At 38.1% G+C, this 21,424-nt stretch overlaps 2 protein-coding genes and 1 long non-coding RNA gene across 5 annotated transcripts; 2 read left to right on the top strand and 1 right to left on the bottom strand.

The window, feature by feature from the left end:
- Nucleotides 1-1,369: 1,369 nt before the first annotated feature.
- On the top strand, nucleotides 1,370-4,208 carry LOC117240325. Of its 2 annotated transcripts, XM_033506304.1 has the most exons (5): nucleotides 1,370-1,452; nucleotides 2,584-2,737; nucleotides 3,575-3,720; nucleotides 3,847-4,072; nucleotides 4,144-4,208. In XM_033506304.1, the coding sequence occupies exons 2-4, from the start codon at nucleotides 2,638-2,640 to the stop codon at nucleotides 3,904-3,906; spliced, it is 306 nt and encodes a 101-aa protein (XP_033362195.1). In that variant the 5' UTR covers nucleotides 1,370-1,452; nucleotides 2,584-2,637; the 3' UTR covers nucleotides 3,907-4,072; nucleotides 4,144-4,208. The 2 variants fall into 2 exon arrangements, with proteins under 2 accessions (XP_033362195.1, XP_033362196.1); XM_033506305.1 differs by lacking the exons at nucleotides 1,370-1,452; nucleotides 2,584-2,737 and adding an exon at nucleotides 2,968-3,005.
- An 8,051-nt stretch (nucleotides 4,209-12,259) lies between these two features.
- LOC117240324 (nuclear transcription factor Y subunit gamma-like) lies at nucleotides 12,260-13,357 on the bottom strand. Its single transcript, XM_033506303.1, has one exon. The coding sequence runs from the start codon at nucleotides 13,229-13,231 to the stop codon at nucleotides 12,275-12,277; it is 957 nt and encodes a 318-aa protein (XP_033362194.1). The 5' UTR covers nucleotides 13,232-13,357; the 3' UTR covers nucleotides 12,260-12,274.
- Nucleotides 13,358-13,444: 87 nt separating this feature from the next.
- Nucleotides 13,445-16,026, top strand: LOC117240323. 2 transcript variants are annotated; one of them, XR_004494661.1, is made up of 5 exons: nucleotides 13,445-13,722; nucleotides 13,877-14,005; nucleotides 14,254-14,501; nucleotides 14,603-14,686; nucleotides 15,810-16,026. It is a non-coding gene; the product is annotated as an uncharacterized LOC117240323 (long non-coding RNA). The 2 variants fall into 2 exon arrangements; XR_004494660.1 differs by lacking the exons at nucleotides 14,603-14,686; nucleotides 15,810-16,026 and having other exon boundaries at nucleotides 14,254-14,583.
- Nucleotides 16,027-21,424: the final 5,398 nt, after the last annotated feature.

Raw genomic sequence — 21,424 nt, forward strand, 5'->3', positions numbered from 1 at the left:
CAGAGCCTAGTTTTAGGAGTAATGTAATATCGTAAGGTAGTTCGAATTAGAAATCAGTTGAAAATAGATAAAACCGAGTTCGTCGTCTTTCTGTAGTTCGTTTACATTTAAGAGTGCCTGCGTGACTAAAGGCACGTAGTTGGTAGTTCTTACATAGGTATGAGGGAAACAATAGACAACGTTAGAAGAAGGACGGTTTCGATATCCAAGGCGGAACGACCGAAAGATCAGAGTGTGCTAGTCGAAAAGTGTGCGTGTTGCGAGAATCAGAGCTAATTGAGTCGTCGAAGAGTAGAGTCGTGAGAATTGATAGAGCTGTTAGAGAGAGTGTGTGTGTGTGTGTGTTAGATTCGTTGTGACGAGGGTCAAATAACTGTAAAGTTATTTGATATAGATACGAGTATTGCATTTAGTTTCCGTTAAATAAACATCGTTTTCTGTCCAATTTATATTTGTATATTCAATTTAATATTAATAAATTGTAAGTAATCGGAAAAAAATGCTATCCTTATTTCCACGCTATTACAGTAATATATTGTATTTCCCAGATTACTTTCATTAATATTCGTCTTAAGACATTAATAACACTCAATTTTAATTTTATCAAAGCAAAATAAATATTTTTGTTTAATTAAAACTCTACTCCTAAAAAAATAAAACTTTTCTATTTATGCAAAATTGCATGCAATGAAAGTTTCAATGAATACACTTCGTTTTGTAACTGTTTTCTTCAATCAGAAAAGATAACGGCCAAAAAATTATTGTTATTCCACAACTAATTGGAAATTTTGACAGTTTAATTCGATCATTGGATCGATTACACGTACGGTGATTTTTCAAATTCGGAATCAGTTACAGACCTGACTGAAGAGTTAAGCCCTGCGATGTGTAGTTGGTCCAGGGACAGTGTGGCAAATCTATTCGTTCAACGCTGATTGGTTCCGCCATTTATAAAAGCGCTTCCTGCAGCAGTTATGTATAGATTGGTATAAATATAAATGTATAAAGTATAGGTTTACAAAGTTGTCTGTAAACAAAGTGTAATAATATTTACTGTGTATTGGAGTGTATATAACGACGAAAATAAAGAATAATAAGAAAAAGTAAGATATTATTAAAAGTCGCTCTTATTAATAGATATAAATAATACTTGAATAACCTGTTCATAAGATTGCTAAAGATAACCTCAAAAGAAAATACAACTTTTTTGCAAAGTTTAACGATAAATTATATTACAATTTTAAATTAACATTAAATTTTGAGCTACACACATCTTAGTAATTAAATCTATATGGTGTTATCCGTTTTTACTTTAAGGTGATTTATACTTCGTGTTCATTACAAATTTTTGCAGTCATCATAGAAAACATACAGAATTAACATTTAAGTTTGGAACGTTAGTTCAAATGCCTGATTACTCAGCCAAGGGATGCAGAAACAAGTCAAAGAGTGGTAAGAAAATGTATTATCTTCCAAACAATCCCAAACGAAAAGAGTAATTGCGAATATATGTCGGGTTCACATTAGAATTAGGGTTAGGGGCGTAAAGCAAATCTTCGTTTGGATTACACGTCGTCATTATGCAATAGAGAAGACATTGGCTAGTGCAAATACGATTACCATAGAACCGGACAAGTAACCGTGGTAATTAGATACTCGAGAAACTAATGACAATGATCCTAGGCTCAATAACGAACCCGCGGACAACGGGACGGTAGCCGTACGCACTCGCAAAGATCTAAGTCGGATTCTGTGTTAATAGTCGCTGGCATTAATCTCCTTTTTTGTCGATGAGACCGCAAGAGAGAATGACTTTCCGTCCCGGTGATACCCCAGAGGAAAACTATGACGGGGTGTGTCTAAGGACACGAGATCATCGGATTCGTCGGGGACATCCTACGTTCGGAAAGTAAGGGAAATTGACGTTGCTGCTAATTGGCCAATCTCCATATCGGTAGTTAGAAAAGGATGCTAGCTGCCCTTGAGGGAGGGTTGCTAGTGGGAGACGTCGTTCGTGGAAAAATAGGTCTCTCCTGTCTTCCCGTAACTGGGACAAAGACTGTGTATCTGTTGAAGGATTTTATGTAACTAGATATTAGTGTTTATGACGGTCCTCGGGCTAGCCGATCACGTACTGTGGAGACGCGTCGACATCTGGTAAACATCCTGCCCGGAGAATAGGATCTGCGTGTGGCAAGCTGCGGGACAGAAACCGTTGGAACGTTTACTGCCTCGTGCCGCTACAAATCTTTCTTTTAAGGAGAGCTATAGGATTACTCAATGCCTTTGTTAGATGGAGAGTTCGTCCCGTTGACCGCGGCCACGTTCGGCGACTAATTGTCGCCTTGAGCCTAAGCTCATTGTCACAAGTCTCAAACAAATACAATTGGTTAGAATGACGGCAAATCGTTTAGTTACAACTGTAGATTTTAATTACAATGTTTTTATGGATTTTCCCGAGGTTTCAGAGGGAAGGCACCGATGTCCTCTTATCTCCGACATATATAATAAGCATAAAAAATGTATTTAAGTTTTCATTAATAAAATTAGACACTAATGACTTTACGCTGTTAATTTCCCTAGGCCATAGTTGTACACACAGGTCTGTTAACTGCTGTAAAGGAGATAAGGTTCTTAATGTCGCAAGATGTACTTTACCAATCGGCCACCATTGAACACTGCGATCGAGTAGCTAGGATTTTGTGTTTGGCGCCATTCTTCGGTGAAAGCACTAAAGGTAAAGAATATAAACTAAAGCAGTTAGCTTATTTAATAACTAATACTATATTATGTATTTATTATAATTTCTCACCATTTATTTCAAGCAGATATATCTACAGTACTCCATTTATTACAGAAAGCATTGTTTAAATGAATATTAATTATGAACCATTATTAAACATGCATTATTATTACCAACAAACAAGTTTAACAAGACCACAATGTTCAAATTAGATATATACACATATCTTTAATGCTTTTATATTTGACGCATATATTGGAAAGTAAGTTTGTTTTTAGTTTTTTTTTAATTTATTAAAAAATTGTGTAACTATTAACATTACCTATAACATACGTAAATAGTGTCATATTTAAAATATTACCCATGATTAAAAATTTTCAATGTTATTAAATTCTTTATTGAGGAAGCTAAATTATAATATAATTATAGAGTTTACAAAGGATTTTAATAATGAAAAAATATTTATTTTATATAACATTTATTAGACATTAGTTAGATATAAAATAAGAATAATATAATCATAATAATCATATATCTAAGATAAAAGTTGATCTCTATGATCATTAACATGGTGTTGCTTTTTCCTCACACCCTCCTGCTACACGCTTCGAAGCAGAACATGCAGCGAGTAGATATTACGAAATCAGATCCAACAGCAAACAATACAATATGTATAGAACTCTAACCATGGAAACACCAACACCTTTGGTAGCCGAAGTTATGCACAAGTAACTAACCAATCGCCACCCTTAACACCAACATAGCCAAATCCATCAGTAATACGCTCAAGCAACCACCGTTACCATACTAACTAACGGCAATTACTTCCAGATGTAGCAGTATATGCACCACTGCGAACAGGCAGTACATTGACAGAGATTATAGAAGTAGCATTGGCAACTACTACTTATGAACCAAATAACAGGCAAACAAAAATAATTCCGCAAGACTTTCTTGACAAAATCAGAGGGAAAAAGGTAAGCGAAAGCAAAATGACAAAAACATAGAGCTCGTGAAAGCAAAAAAACATCTAAACAAACTTGCAAAGGAAATAGAAAGTAAAATAAAAGATCATAATAATAACGAATTCTCAAAATTCATAGATTCACTTTCTGCGTACGAGAATTCCAACTATTTCCTATGGAAAGCCACGAACAAAATAAAGGAGCCAATTAAACTAATCCCAGCAATCAGATTAACGGACAACACATGAGCCAGAAGCAACGAAGAGCAAGCTGAAGAATTTTCCAACCACCTTTGTTGAAATTATCTCTTCGAGGAACGCGTGATGAATGTGTAACAGAAATATATTTAAGTATAAGTGTAACTGTAAGTATAAGTATAAATATAAGCATAAGTATAAGTACAGTGTATACTAATCCAGAACCACACTGTGGCAGCGTTACATTACAACAGAGCTTCGAAGCCATGAGTCTATGGGTATTTATATAATTACGAAAACTGGTCCGTCTATATATACCCTGCTGCACCATCTGTGCATGGCATATTCCTAAAAAAGGCTATGAGACTGAGAGGCCCTTCAAATTGATTTAGAGCTAAACAATACTCAATAGCATCGGGGACTAAGAGAACTAAACGCTAGAGAAGATGTAGTTTTCCTAGAAGTGAGTATTACTTCAACACCCTCCCTAACACTCGAAATCTTTACAAACGATTAATTTTTAACATCATTGTTATTTTTCAGACCTAATTTTTGTCGTAAATATTGAAATCTTGGTTTCGGTAACGTCTTCGTAAATATATCTGCTTGTTACGTCCGGCGACTCTCTACACAAAGCAGACTCCACGCCACGTGAGTTCTATTAGAAACAGTGACAATGACTGTTTTGTATCGTATCTGGTTATATTATTTATTGTTCTTACTTGGTGCCCGATTTTTGTTAGTTCCTTGCATATATTTTTGGTGTTTGTTCTTGGGTATAGGTCTCTAATTACTACTTTGTGGTTCTTTTCTGTTTTGAGCTGGTATGTATGATGTATGGTATGTTTAATACTTGCGCCACTTTTCGAAAGATTTTTGGAGTATTTGTTTGCATTTTGACTTGTTCCAGTTTTAATTCCTTTATACTGTAGTTTTCTCTTCCGACAGTTTTGTTTAATAGTTCAATAAGGGTATCTGTTATTTGAGCATGAATGTAGATCGGTGGTGGTTTAACGATATGTGTTGTCATTTCTTCCTCTGAACTCGTATCTCCGTCTTTTATCAGTGAGCTGAAAGAATTTCGGAGTGGGATGTCCTGTAGCCACTGGTGCATTTCTGTATCGGGAATTTCTATAGCGCTTGTATTTAGGATTATTTTACGCCTTTTGTGAGCTGTTGCTACCTTCCAGTTTTCATCTTGATAGGATAGTTCGTTATTGTAACTGTTTTCTTCCTGCTTTTGCAACGTTTCCATTTCTTTTATAGGCTTTCCTGTTCTTTGTTAATTGGTTGTTTTCTGCTTAACGTATTTGTAGCTTCATTTATGAAACATATGTCACCCTTTTTTGTTTGGCGGCGGTATTGGTTGTTGCATTTTGAAACTTTTACCATGTGACAGTGTTCGTTAACGTTTTAACCTCCTAAATTCACTATTTATCGCATTAACACTGGAGCACATTTACTCGCGCCTGTTTACCTCGGCTGCTCGGGCAGAATTGTCATTACAATGCAATTATCTATATTGTTACATCGAGGCCTTTCTTCTACAATTTTTAACATTTTCTTCTACATAATATTTTAAAATTTGTTAACAATCACTGTTTACAAATTGACGGCAAGTACCTGATTCGGGATTATACGTTCTATATACATCGAACGTAACAATAAGAAACACAGAAACCAACTGAGATATAACACGACATTGAAATTAGAAATTAATTACACCCTCGTAGTGGTGCCTGCATCAGCTTGGACTAATTCGCAAACGATGGAAGTTGTATATGTGGGAGATGAAAGAACACCGGAGCCTTTGGAATTTTGGATAATCCCGCAACATTGTAACCTAGAGTCTACTATAGCTGTAATTGAACAATTGTAGTTATTCAATCCGATTGTAATTGTTCGAGAGTTGTGATAATGAGCTTGGGCTCGAGGCGACAGTCAGTCGCCGAACGTAGCCGCGGTCACGGGATGAACGCTTTGTCTAACAAAGGTATGGAGTAATTCTATAGCTCTCCTTAAAAGAAATATTCGTGGCGACACGCGACAGTAAACATTCCAACGGTTTCTGTCCCGTGGCTCGCCACACGCAGACTCTATTCTTCGAGTAAGATGATTGCCAGATGTCGACGCGTCTCCGCAGTATCTGTTCGGCTAGCCCGAGGGCCCGTTATAAATCTTAAGGTTTAGTTAACTAAAGTCCTTCAAACAGACAAACGGTCTTTGTCCCAACTACGGGAAGATAGGGGAGACATATTTTTCAACGAGCGGCGTCTCCCACTAGCAACTTTCCCTCGAGGGCGGCTAGCATCTTTTTCTAACCACCGATATTGAGATTGACCAATTAGCAGCAACGCCAATTTCCCTTACTTTCTGAACGAAGGCTTTTCTCGACGAATCCGATGATCTCGTATCCTTAGACACACCCCGTTATAGTTTTCCTCTGTGGCATCATCGGGACGGGAAAGGCATTCTCGCTCGCGATCTCATTGATGAAAGGAGTAACCCTTTACGACCAGTGAATATCACGCATCCGACTTAGATTTTGTGAGTACGTTCATCTATCATCCCGTCGACCGCGGATTCGTTATTGAACCTAGGATCATTGTCATTAGTTTCTCGAGTGCCTAACTACCACGGTTACTTGTCCGGCTCTATAATAATCGTATTTGCACTAGTCAATGTCTTCTCTATTGCATAACGACAACGTGTAACCCAAACGAAGATTCGTTTCACGCCCCTAACCCTAATTCTAATGTCCGCTCCGACATATTAATAAATGATGAATAAAAAATTTTATTTATAAAATAAAATTTATTATTTTTTAAATTATTTAAATTAATTAATGGAATTAAATATAAAATAAAAATTGATATAAAAAGTATAATTACTCCTCCTAGTTTATTTGGAATTGTTCGTAGAATTGAATATGCAAATAAAATATATCATTCAGGTTTAATATGAATTGGTGTAATTATTGGATTTGCTATTTTAAAATTATCTGGATCACCTATGATGTAAGGTATTTATAAGTTAATTAATATAAATAAAATAAAATTAAATGAAATATGTAAATATATAATGAAAAAATAAAATGATGCTCCGTTTATATGAATTAATCGAATTAATCATCCTGAGTTTATATCTTTTATAATATTTGAAATTCTATTAAATGCAATATTGATATTTGGACAGTAATTTATTGATAAAAATAATCCTGAGATAATTTGAATTATTAAAAATATTCCAAGTATTGATCCAAAATTTCATAAGCAATTAATATTAATTGTTGTAGGTAAATTAATAAATGATATAGGTGTTACGATCGTTCGCGGAGAGACGCGGTCGCTAGGAGAACGCGTCAGCGAGAGGCGTAAATTCTCGCTACGATCATGTTAATCGACGCCGCGAAATAGTCGTTCACCTGTTTCGTTTAGGATAACAGAGGTGGTTTAATGAATGTAACACTGTATTAACAGGTTAACATAGAACAATATATTTTACAATAATCTGATGAAGATGTTACAGAATTTTGGCTCGACTTTGATCTCTAGATAAATTCGTTTGCTCGTCAGATTTGTCGAAGTGTCACGCTTGACTCGTCAGAAGGAACTGCACGCCCTTCGATTATTTTCGTCTTTTCTGGAAGGCGACCCCTTAATGAACCATGCGCTTGCCACTACAATGTTTGTTTGCCGGGCAGCCGCGACGATCCGTCTGCGACGTTGTAGGACCGCGAGTGTCACGTAATTTTTGGGTTGGTCGGTGAAAATAAAATATAGTTGAGTCGTAACACAACTATTTACTTGGTTTTAATCAACCTTTATTATGAATTCAGCAATCACAATGTAACACGCACTGAATTAACATAAATCACAAATCACTCCAACCACGTTATGTAAGACTTAGTTACAACAATACATTAACTACGCGACTTATAAGAGTAGAGACCGACATAGATATGTTGACTATTCTAAGGATACAGAATAAGTGAAGTTTTACTGACGATACTGTGTCTGAGGAAAGCTAGGGGTGGGTGTGTCTAAGGACACGGGACTATCGGATTTGTTGATGACAATTTTGGTTAAGGAAGTGAGGGCAGTAGACACCATCTCCGATTGGATAATAGGACGGTTGGTGGACCAGGAAGGGTTTTAGCCGCCCTCGCGAGAAAGTTGCCAACGGAACATACCAGATGTGGAGGAAACCAACTTTCTAAGCTAACACGTGGTAGACAATAAACGTAAAGGGAAATTTAAGACAGGAAATACTCGCTTGGTCCGAAGGACCTTAACTATAAAAATGCCAAGGCCTCCTGGTGGGCACTTAAGACTATTGAGGGTGCGCGCCAAGGATATGCAGACATCTGGGTGCCATCCTGTCCGTGGTGTGTGGCCTGGTCTCTGATATGAATTGACGTTACACGAGCGACGGTTAGAAAATACAGCCTGTGGTAAGCCTCGTGGCGTAACAATAGGTAAATTTAATATATAAATTTTATAAATTGATGAAATTATTTTATTCATTTTTTTGCTTGTTTTTATTTTTAATATAAAAATTTTTTGTTATAATTAATAGTATAATAATTAGGAAAATAATAAATATTAAAAGAATACAATAGTTGGGTTTTAAATATAATTTTTTAATATTATAAATTTTATTATATTTGTAATAATTAAAATTTAATATTTTAATATTTATATCATAATATTTATATCATATTTAATATTTATATCATTAATGTTTATTAAGAATAAAAAAGTTAATAATAAAGTTAGATTTGTTAAAAATAAATTTAAATAATCAGTTTTTTTTATAATTTATTAATTAAACTAATAAAATAAGAGAATAAAATTAAAATTCCTCTAATAAACTTAATTAATAAAATATATGTCGGGTTTACATTAGAATTAGGGTTAGGGGCGTGAAAGAATCTTCGTTTGGGTTACACGTTGTCGTTATGCAATAGAGAAGACATTGACTAGTGCAAATACGATTATTATAGAACCGGACAAGTAACCGCGGTAGTTAGGTACTCGAGAAACTAATGACAATGATCCTAGGTTCAGTAACGACTCCGCAGTCGATGGGATGATAGATGAACGTACTCACAAAATCTAAGTCGGACGCGTAATATTCACTGATCATAAAGAGTTATTCCTTTCATCAATGAGATCGCGAGCGAGAATGCCTTTCCCGTCCCGATGATGCCACAGAGGAAAACTATAACGGGGTGTGTCTAAGGATACGAGATCATCGGATTTGTCGAGAAAAGCCTTCGTTCAGAAAGTAAGGGAAATTGGCGTTGCTGCTAATTGGTCAATCTCCATATCGGTGGTTAGAAAAAGATGCTAGCCGCCCTCGAGGGAAAGTTGCTAGTGGGAGACGCCGCTCGTTGAAAAATATGTCTCCCCTATCTTCCCGTAGTTGGGACAAACACCGTTTGTCTGTTTGAAGGACTTTAGTTAACTAAACCTTAAGATTTATAACGGGCCCTCGGGCTAGCCGAACAGGTACTGCGGAGACGCATCGACATCTGGCAATCATTTTACTCGAAGAATAGGGTCTGCGTGTGGCGAGCCACGGGACAGAAATCGTTGGAATGTTTACTGTCGCGTGTCGCCACGAATATTTCCTTTAAGGAGAGCTATAGAATTACTCCATACCTTTGCTAGGCAAAGCGTTCATCCCGTGACCGCGGCTACGTTCGGCGACTGACTGTCGCCTCGAGCCCAAGCTCATTATCACAACTCTCGAACAATTACAATCGGATTGAATAACTACAATTGTTCAATTACAGCTATAGTAGACTCTAGGTTACAATGTTGCGGGATTATCCAAAATTCCAAAGGCTCCGGTGTTCTTTCATCTCCGACATATGTGTTGTTTAAATGTGTGGACTAAACGCCTTAATTCCGTTGGAGATTCTTTGGTTATCCTTGGATAATCAATTATTGCCATGCAGTAATTGAAAGCTGTGTATCGTGCACATTCGAAACTCTCCTTGAGAACGGCTATAGCCTGACTGTAGTTTACATTACTAAGGGGTAACGCGTTTAAACACTCGGTTGCTTCTCCTTGCAGGGCGGACTGCAGGTAATGGAATTTCTGTATGTCCGTGAGACTAGGATTTTTATCGATTGTGGAAGAAAAGGTATCATAAAACAAATTCTATTTTTCTAGGCTTCCGTCAAAAGTAGGGAGCCGAAGATCTGGTAATTTAATGGCTATCGGATTTAAACTTGCGGATGATGCACAGGTTGGAAGCTTTATGGATGTCGACGGCGAAGCTGCTTGCGCGTTCCTCAGAAGATTTTGTAGCTTTGTGTCTACCGCGACGTACTGATTCCTTATTTCGAAGCCGCGCGCTTGTTCCTCCTCGTCTAATACTTCTAACTCGAGTTGGATCGCTTCGAATTGATTCGCAACTTCGGTCAGTTGTTTCTCGTAGTTCGTTAATAAGGAGTGTTGCTGACTCCCGGATTGCTCGTACTCGTCCAGTCGGTTCGATAAGTATGTGAATCGGCCGCTACAATAGCCTCGTCTCCGACGCAGGGAGATGAGTTGGTCTTCGCTCGTCATCGTTGCCGAGGATAGGAGATGGTCGAAATAAGGAACGAGCTTACCTTACTGTCGTGCGGCGTGAGGTCGCGTGTATGTTTGGTGAGGAACGCCTTGTTCCTTCCCGACGGCCACTCGTTCGGTTGTATTCTTAAGTTGTGAAATTCGTTGCGTTGATGACTGTCCAGCTGCGGCGGAAGGCTGCGTGGTTGCGTTCCCTTGCCAATGGGATGTGCTTCTTCGAAGATGACGCGCCTGACGTCACTGGTTTCGCTGTAGTGGTTGCTCCCGCTCCCGCTGCTGGTTTTGATAAAGTCACGTGGCACTGTGTGGTCACTGGTAAGTGCACTCTTCACTGGCACGTGATCCGGCTCGAAGGACCAAATATTACGACCGTTCGCGGAGAGACGCGATCGCGAGATAGCACGTCAACGAGAGTTGTAAATTCTCGCTACGATCATGTTAATCGACGCCGCGAAATAGTCGTTCCCCTGTTTCGTTTTGGATAACAGAGGTGGTTTGATGAATGTAACACTGTATTAACAGGTTAACATAGAAAACAATATATTTTACAATAATCTGATGAAGATGTTACAGAAATTTGACTCGACTTTGATCTCTAGATAAATTCGTTTGCTATTGGTCTGATATGTTCGGTGTGTCACGTTTGACTCGTCAGAAGGAACTGCCCGCCCTTCGATTATTTTCGTCTTTTCTGGAAGGCGACCCCCACTACGTTCGGATCACGCCACATTCTTTTACGCGAGGTAAAATAACGGCCACGAGTCGACGTTTCTGGAGGTCGCCCTGCTTAATGAACCATGCGCTTGCCACTACAATGTTTGTTTGCCGGGCAGCCGCGACGATCCGTCTGCGACGTTGTAGGACCGCGAGCGACGGTTAGAAAATACAGCCCGTGGTAAGCCTCGTGGCGTAACAGTAGTCTATATAAAAAAAATCGTACTAATAAAATTATTATACGATTTCCTGCGTGCACGACGCTCGAGGAATAAACGAAAGTGTAATTTTCATTTTCAAGGTTCGCGTCACGAAACATACGCATTTACGGATACATCTCACCATACAGTATCGTATTGTGATTGCAGACACGTGTTTGATCGGTAAAAACGGGACACGCGGTCGGTGAACGCTTGCACGTCAAGTACAGGACGTGAATTTTTGCGTTTCGTCCTCCAGGCCGCGTGAGAAGAAACACTAGACAGGCCTCTGATATATCGCACGGGATACGGGACACTGCCATTGTTCCAGACGCACACAGATAGGCCACGCATGGACGAATGAAAACTTATATTCCGGCACAAGGATAATCTTGATTGAGGATAGCGTCGCCAGATTATAGAAATTAATGGTAATCATCGTTCGACCGCGAATCCCGCGAATTCCCAGCTACCAGGAAAATGCTTGTTTTTCTTTTGTTTATCAATACCTAAGTAAGTTTGAAAATTTACATGTACAACAGCAACAATGTAAATATGGGTGCTGTTGACATTTAGGAGGGAAAATGTCGATGACTATGAGAGTCCTCTTTCCATCATATGTATAGTTCGGATTAAAGGATATTTGTATCTCAATGTTTATTTGCACTTTTAGAAGTTTCTCTTTGTGTATTTTGTTTGACTTCCGAATTTTCAAAGATAACAGTATCTTAAGGATACAAACTTTAAACGTATATATTTTTCACACCTTGTTCGACCTTCGGGTTGAGTAAAGTACGGATTATGTACAAAGGTATTTAAAGCGTTATAAATCACAGATTTATCCAGCGTGGCATAAAACGAAAACTCTACTCACCAATGTCCTTGATACGAAGTCTTGACGAATTTCACAGTGAAGAGGAACTGTATAGCGCACACGAGGAGACAGCAGAGGTTTAGGGAGAGGGCGAGTGCGCACAGCGCTAACGTCACCTCGTAGACAATCGTATACTCTTCCGGGTTGATCAGGCTACTCGGCGTCACCGTTAACGGTGAGATCTTCAGCAAGAAGATCAACGAGAGTAGCGCCAGTAACAACGACACTAGACACAATAACCCCAAACTGGTCAACGTCTCTTTCGCGCTAACCTCGTGGTCCTTGTGATTCCTTGACAGGGACGACGACCAGGAAGCGTTCAAGGGGTACGCCGTGGAGCCGGGACCGGTTAACTGTCCCCCGGTAGTCGTACCCTGAAGAGCAGGTGCAGGCGAAGGTGTCGCCTGACTGGGTAATCTGGACAGTCTCGAGATATCAAAGCCTCCATTCGCTTTAGGTCTGCTGTCCTGGTGCAGCGGCGCCGGGGATATCACCCCCAATGTAGTCGACAGATTATTATTATTGTTATTGTTATTCCCACCGGCAACAGGACTGACGCTGTTCACAGAATGCTTCGACGTGGACAACGTGGACAGATTAAGAGCGTGCGAGTGATTCAATCGTTGAGAAAGATTGTTCACGCTCAACTGAGAATGATTCAAAGGGTGTCTGTGAGTGGAAGATGGCGTGGTGGCAGCCTGATGCACGTTGGCTCTTTGATGGACCACCGAGTCGTAAACGTCGACTCCCCGTCCTTGGCTGCCCCCTGTCGTTCCACGAACGTTGCTGTTTTGGTTGTAATGATGGTGTTGCTGTTGATCCTGTTGGTGACCAGAATGATGGTGGTGGTGGTGGTGGCCGCCGTGCAGCGAGCCCGAGCTCGCCTGGTAGTCATTGTGCTGGTGCCTGGAGCCCGCTGACGACGGTTGCCCCGTCAGGGTATGCTTCAGCATTACTCGACGCTGGAATGCCTGAGGAAGACTGCGCTTCTTCCTGCTCCTCTACATGGCGCTACGCGGGACTCGCTTCTGAGCACGTCTTTCTCGTTGGAGGCTTCTTCTTTCTTTTCTTTCCCAGTAAAATTTTTACACAATTCTTTCTCCCTTTTATCATTAAATTACCTTTAATTCTTAACGATCTTTAATCTTTGTCTCTTCTTCCCTATATATATATTTTTGTTTACTTTTCTCCGTAGCGAATTTTGTCTTTCTGACGCGGGATTAGGTTCCTGGACTTAGGGAGTTGCTACACGCCAGCTCCACCATGGCGACGGCATTCACTAGACAGCCTACATAGCCACCTTTCAGCTCACGCTTCGGGACACTTTTTCGCTGAGATTCTCCGCGATGAGGCATGAAAGCAGAGACCACCGTCTGCGGAGGCATGATTATTCTATTGTTCCTTTTAACGAGTAATCGTTTTACTCGAGTCCTCTTACTAAACCGTAAGTACGAAAGACTATTATACTTAGATAGGTACTTGGTCTCAAGAACCAACTTATTTTGGTCTTTCGATTAAGTTCTTAATTAAATGCTCAATTAGATATTCATAAATATATCTTCATAATATTTCCCTCATCTATTTCTTTGACATTCTAGCAACCTCGTTAAGACGTCCGCCACTTCAACTTCTATCTACAAGTGGCAAAAACTGAAGCTGACCTTCTTCATGGAGAAACATGCCGGAAATGGCATCCGCACGTGTGAATAATTATACTCAGTGTCCAGGTAGTTCTTTCGATCATCCGATAGAAGTCGTTTCTGTTTTTCAGAGTTCGTTCACGCCTCCAGAATGTAAAAATATCCAAGGAAGTACCATTAGGAAGCAATGAAATTCAGAGCTTCTGTGGTTATTCCTTTTTCTGATTGTTTCTTTTCTTTGCCCAAAATGGATGATTTCTATATCAAATTGTTTATTCGTATTTTTTTTTAATATTCCTTGAGATTTTCAATCAACTCGATTTCGAATTTTTTAGCACCCGATCTTCTGGTTGACGTCGTTAAGAAAGAGGAACGAGTGCACAGGAAGCATGGTCGGCGTGAGCATGATTAGATCCGGTCTGCCCGATGACCTTGCCAGTGATAATAGCGGTTCGTTAAGGTGGTTGCAGTCTTGGTTTACTTCTGTTTCGATTTCCAGCGAACTCGTCAGCCGGCATGGCTTCCGAGATGCTCCCCCTGAAACAAGTCGAAGGGAAATAATTAATGGACTCTCTGTTCGATTGTACGTGGATGACAAGCTGACCGTAAAAAGAAATATACAAATACGATTAGAAAATATAATCCGAACCCTTTTCGGTTTGATCTGAAGGTTTCTTTTTCTAGACGGAACCAAAGATTCTTATCTGGTTTATGGTGAGCTAAGGAACTCTTTGGAAACAGCATTTATAACTTTCGAAAAAGAGACAGGTATTTCTTGCGCGAACAATTGAATAATTAATTCGTTCTCTAAATATCCTTATTTGTTGTTCCTAAAATACATAATGATTGGAAGCTTCTTACGGGAAGCGCAATCAGCCGCTGATATCATTGAAGTCGAAACGCCATTAAAACCATATTGCGATTCGCATGCGACATGCTCCATTCATGAAAACACAAAAGCAATGAACAAGTACAAATCAACGAAATAAATCCTCCGAGAACGAGACGTTACAGGAATTATACCATTGCGAGGATACAAAAGACTTGCTCATGAGCTACTTCCTTCAAGTAGTCGAGCGGTGTATTTTCCGGTCGTTAACTTCCATATAATGGGATATTAAAGAGTACGGACACAACGCTGCTATTTTTCAACTGTTCATTATCAAATTACGCAGCGGGAATCGTTGCAACGACAAAACTGTAACGACTCGTACCTGCGTATCTTCCATTTAGCTACGGTAAACGCTGACTTGTCTGCGTTTTTTTTTCACTTCCTCGTTACGGAAACCAGGAAAAGTGATTCACAATACAGTTTCTAACTGTACTTCTCGCGATTCTTTCTTAGAAACAAGCAATTGCTTCTTTTCAATTTCCTAAACCTATAATAAAACAGTCCATTCCTTGAATAGAAATTAACTTTAAAACTTTAGGCGCATACATTGTACGTATCGTATGTATGTATTTTGATTTGAAAAGAAACGCGGCAAACGCCTTTGAAAAGACGTTAGGTTTTCAACACCTTAACTAACTTAATTCCAGCGAGTCGTAAATCTGCTGCATCTCCAACATCTGAATATCCATCTTTTACAATGACTTGTTCTCCAATTTATTAAAATTACATCTCTACCGTTGCACCGACCTTCTTTAGAGGTTCCCGCGGCAGGTTGAACCCGCATCACGTATCTTCCCTCTTCCTTCCATCCCCTGTTCCCTTTCTCTTTCTATCGGACGGGAAGAGAGGGAACGCTTAAAACGCGCGAATCACGCGAGCGCCTCACGATTTGCGAAACATCACGTGAAAATCACCGATCCGATCTCCGTGCGCGCGGTGCACCGTGGGGGTACGATTAAATCGACAGGATATACTTTATTGGCTATTCCGTTATTACAGGCTGTAGCTGGCGGGGAAATAGTCATTATGGATCGATGAACTCCATTGTAACAACGCACCTTCGAATTGCATCGGAAACGCTTCTGTATTGCGTCCACCGTATAACCTATCATCGTCTGTTTAGGGTAAATCAATGGATCGGAAGTTACGTTTCTATGTTTCTCGCCTGTCAGTATAACACTGTGCAAGAGATACAGCAAGATCCTAAAATCATTCGAGTACAAGAGCGTAAAATGGTCGTTTAAACTTTAATAAATTAACTATTCATACGTTAATTGTACGCGATCAGGATTAAGGGGTACGGCGATGGAGAAGATTTTGTTAGCTAGATGTTGAGTAAATAATCGAAGATGATAATTTTATAAATGTTTCGTATTTATGATGATGGAAAAGATTTAATTTGAGTTACGTTACGTTTGAATAAGATAGACTTTTCCAAGAGTAGAGGATTTGTAGAGATAGTGGACGTAATAGTAGTATGATTTAATACTTGATGTGTCTTTTTTTTCTTTGACATATAGGTCACTGTGGGGAGTAATATTGATCTAGATATAACTATCTTTTCTGAGAAGTACGTATATGCTTATGGGAACTATGTTTGGTTAATCAATGGAGCCATTCTTTTGAGAAATTGAATCTAGAAGAATTCGACGATATTTTGCCTTGTTTCAATGGTACATCATTTTAAAGAAACGCCTGCGATTATAGTATATAATTGCACATAGGTATATGCAAAATTGCATTTTCAAATAATTAAATCAAAAATATAGGAATGTATCAATGGGAAGAATATTTGTTAAAGATCTTTCCTTTTTAATCAAATTCGCCCAACAACCCCATTCTCGTCAAACATAAAATGAACGGTGCCTTTCTCAAAGAAACAAGAAGAAAATTGCCGTCGTTCTAAAGTTCTTCTCCATTGCTAAACTACCGTTCGTGTTTCTAGTTACACTCCAATTATTCGATTGTAAGAAGCAAGCAATCCCTCCATCCAAGGGCTAGATATAGTTTCTCGAGTAGTTCTCTTCAATACCGTTATATCGATGAACTCTTTTTGAATAAAGTTCACATTTATAAAGCAAACACAATAAAATACGACAGGACAATTGTAATCGATAAATAACATTTTATTAGGATATTATAAGAAGCTAAGATATCGAGTTCTAATTGTGAATATCAAGCGCTCGTCGTTCGAGGAGATTACCAATATTTTCTTCCTTAACAATATTAATTACGAAGTTTCGATACCGTTTATGACATTAAGATCTCTTGATAAAGTTGTATCGTTAAAATCTTACTGTTCCTAGGGAAAATATATAGTTACTATATATATAGTTAAATATATGTCGGAGATGAAAGGACACCGGAACGTTGGGATAGCCCCGCAACATTGCAATCTAAAGTCTACTATAATTGTAACTAAACTATTGTAGTTATTCAATCCGATTGTAATTGTTCGAGATTAGTGACGGTGAGCTTTGGCTCGAGGTGACAGTCTGTCGCCCAACGTAGCCGCGGTCAAGGGATGAACGCTTTGCCTAACAAAGGTATGGAGTAATTCTATAGCTCTCCTTAAAAGAAATATTCGTGGCGACACGCGACAGTAAACATTCCAACGGTTTCTGTCCCGTGGCTCGCCACACGCAGACCCTATTCTTCGAGTAAGATGATTGCCAGATGTCGATGCGTCTCCGCAGTACATGTTCGGCTAGCCCGAGGGCCCGCTATAAATCTTAAGGTTTAGTTAACTAAAGTCCTTCAAACAGACAAACAGTCTTTGTCCCAACTACGGAAAGATAGGGCAGACATATTTTTCAACGAGCGGCGTCTCCAACTAGCAATTTTCCCTCGAGGGCGGCTAGCATCTTTTTCTAACCACCGATATGGAGATTGACCAATTAGCAGCAACGTCAATTTCCCTTACTTTCTGAACGAAGGCTTTCCTCGACGAATCCGATGATCTCGTGTCCTTAGACACACCCCATTATAGTTTCCTCTGTGGCATCATCGGGACGGGAAAGGCATTCTCGCTCGCGATCTCACTGATGAAAGGAGTAACCCTTTACGACCAGTGAATATTACGCATCCGACTTAGATTTTGTGAGTGCGTTCATCTATCATCCTGTTGACCGCGGATTCGTTATTGAACCTAGGATCATTGTCATTAGTTTCTCGAGTACCTAACTACCACGGTTACTTGTCCGGTTGTATAATAATCGTATTTGCACTAGTCAATGTCTTCTCCATTGCATAACGACAACGTGTAACCCAAACGAAGATTCGTTTCACGCCCCTAACCCTAATTCCAATGTAAACCCGACATATATATATATATATGTCGGAGTCAGGTTGGCACTTTGGGGCGTTCTATGAACCTTTACTTACTTTACCATCGCGGATGTGGTTAGTGTTTATCAGTGCGAATTTGGGCACTATAAGAGGCTATGAGTAACGGCAATAGGATGTCCGAGATGATGGTGACAACGAATCCAAGTTCGATAACGAATCCACGGTCCACGGGATGACCAGTATCAGTGTGACTTACTCGGCAATTCGCTCAACGACTCACTAACTAAAAACTCCCTGAATCCAGATGAACCTACCCTTATATATTCCTGTCTCCGCTTCTCGGGTCAATCCTTGTTTTTAAGGAGAGTCATAAAATCATTCCGTACCTCTGTCAGGTACGCGGCCCTCCCGTGACCGTGGCTACGTCTGGTGACCCGTTATGTCACCTTAAACCTGAACCCATCGTCGTAACGCCAGGTTGGAACATTAAAAGTTGCTTTCCTTATTTTTATGGCTTAAACATGAAAATCTTGACCATGGTGATGGAAGGTTTTTCCCAGCATTCCCGACGGAAAGTCCCGCCGTCCTTCCCCCCCCCCCCCGACATATTGTTCTATGTTAACCTGTTAATACAGTGTTACATTCATTAAACCACCTCTGTTATCCTAAACGAAACAGGTGAACGACTATTTCGCGGCGTCGATTAACATGATCGTAGCGAGAATTTACGCCTCTCGCTGACGCGTTCCCCTAGCGACCGCGTCTCTCCGCGAACGATCGTAACACCTATATCATTTATTAATTTACCTACAACAATTAATATTAATTGCTTATGAAATTTTGGATCAATACTTGGAATATTTTTAATAATTCAAATTATCTCAGGATTATTTTTATCAATAAATTACTGTCCAAATATCAATATTGCATTTAATAGAATTTCAAATATTATAAAAGATATAAACTCAGGATGATTAATTCGATTAATTCATATAAACGGAGCATCATTTTATTTTTTCATTATATATTTACATATTTTATTTAATTTTATTTTATTTATATTAATTAACTTACAAATACCTTACATCTTAGGAGATCCAGATAATTTTAAAATAGCAAATCCAATAATTTCATCAATTCATATTAAACCTGAATGATATTTTTTATATGCATATTCAATTCTACGAACAATTCCAAATAAACTAGGAGGAGTAATCATACTTTTTATATCAATTTTTATTTTATATTTAATTCCATTAATTAATTTAAATAATTTAAAAAATAATAAATTTTATTTTATAAATAAAATTTTTTATTCATCATTTATTAATATTTTTATTATACTTACTTGATTAGGAAAGCAAATAATTGAATACCCATATACAAATTTAAATATATTATATACATTATTATATTTTATATATTTAATTTTCTCATTTTTTATAAATAATATTTGAGATACATTGAATACAAATTAGTTTCAACTTATTAACTACGAAAATAGGAATGGGGAAGTATGAAAGAAAGTAGGAAACTAAGAAGTATGTTTTCATGCGGTCATAAAATTTGCTGGGGTATAAAGCCAGGTATAATTCCTTAAGAAATTTTGGAAACATTGAGAGGGGTGCAAACCCTTGGAGGCGGAGCAAAAGACATTTTTGCAATGTCCGTCTGTTGCGATTCTGTCCTGCTTGTGTCGTCCTCTTTCTTACAACTCTATAATTTTCACTGCTTTAATACTTTTCTTGAACTATCAATATTATATAGCAGCGTTCTATATCCAATTAATAATAATAGCAGGATACTCTGAATTGAAATTAATACGTACAGTACATTGAGAATAATAGTTTTAACTTATTAACTACGAAAATAGGAATGGGGCAGTATGAAAGAAAGTAGGAAACTAAGAAGTATGTTTTCATGCGGTCATAAAATTTGCTGGGGTATAAAGCCAGGTATAATTCCTTAGGAAATTTTGAAAACATTTGGAGGGGTGCAAACCCTTGGAGGCGGAGCAAAAGACATTTCTGCAATGTCCGTCTGTTGCGATTCTGTCCTGCTTCTGTCGTTCTATTTCTTACAATTCTATGATTTTGACTGATTTAATACTTTTCTTGAACTATCAATATTATATAGCAGTGCACTATATCCAATTAATAATAATAGCAGGATACTCTGAATTGAAATTAATACGTACAGTACATTGAGTACATAAAAAATAAATATTATTGTTTAATAAAATAATTAAAATTAATAAAATGAAATTCACAATAACAAATTCTAAAATAAATTTAATATTAATCAACTTAAAAAAAATTAAATTACTTAATTTAATATTAAATTTTAAAAAAATTTTATAAAAATATCTATAATTCCCAAAATTATTATTTTAATTTAAACTATTTTTTGTTAAATTAATATTTTTAGTTATATAGTTTAATAAAAACATTAATTTTCTAAATAAAAATTTAAAAATATTATTATAACTAGTAAAATAATTTTAATATATTAAATTTATTACTATTAATGAAAACTCTTATAATTGTATTCTTCTTTATATTTATAAATCTAAGAATTAATTTAATTTTAATTTTAAATTATTTTTATTTAAATACTTTTATATCACCTTTAAAACAAATATTATATTTAATTTTATATATTATTTTTATAACAATAAATATCTTAATATATAAACAAATAATTTCATTAAACATATATATGTCGGAGATGAAAGAACACCGGAGCCTTTGGAATTTTGGATAATCCCGCAACATTGTAACCTAGGGTCTACTATAGCTGTAATTGAACAATTGTAGTTATTCAACCCGATTGTAATTGTTCGAGAGTCGTGATAATGAGCTTGGGCTCGAGGCGACAATCAGTCGCCGAACGTAGCCGCGGTCACGGGATGAACGCTTTGTCTAACAAAGGTATGAAGTAATTCTATAGCTCTCCTTAAAAGAAATATTCGTGGCGACACGCGACAGTAAACATTCCAACGGTTTCTGTCCTGTGGCTCGCCACACGCAGACCCTATTCTTCGAGTAAAATGATTGCCAGATGTCGATGCGTCTCCGCAGTACCTGTTCGGCTAGCCCGAGGGCCCGTTATAAATCTTAAGGTTTAGTTAACTAAAGTCCTTCAAACAGACAAACGGTCTTTGTCCCAACTACGGGAAGATAGGGGAGACATATTTTTCAACGAGCGGCGTCTCCCACTAGCAACTTTTCCTCGAGGGCGGCTAGCATCTTTTTCTAACCACCGATATGGAGATTGACCAATTAGCAGCAACGCCAATTTCCCCTACTTTCTGAACGAAGGCTTTT

The sequence above is a fragment of the Bombus vosnesenskii genome, unplaced genomic scaffold (genome assembly GCF_011952255.1).
Source record: "Bombus vosnesenskii isolate JDL3184/JDL3185 unplaced genomic scaffold, Bvos_JDL3184-5_v1.1 scf7180000014615, whole genome shotgun sequence".
NCBI classification, from domain to species: domain Eukaryota; kingdom Metazoa; phylum Arthropoda; class Insecta; order Hymenoptera; family Apidae; genus Bombus; species Bombus vosnesenskii.

Bases quoted from the DNA above. Each gene is read 5' to 3' on its own strand.
- LOC117240324 (XM_033506303.1), bottom strand. From the start codon at position 13,231: ATGCTGAAGCATACCCTGACGGGGCAACCGTCGTCAGCGGGCTCCAGG.
- LOC117240325 (XM_033506304.1), top strand. From the start codon at position 2,638: ATGTCGCAAGATGTACTTTACCAATCGGCCACCATTGAACACTGCGAT. The intron at 2,738-3,574 runs GTAAAGAATATA...AATTACTTCCAG, and splicing joins CTTCGGTGAAAGCACTAAAG to ATGTAGCAGTATATGCACCA. The intron at 3,721-3,846 runs GTAAGCGAAAGC...CAAAATTCATAG, and splicing joins ACAAAATCAGAGGGAAAAAG to ATTCACTTTCTGCGTACGAG.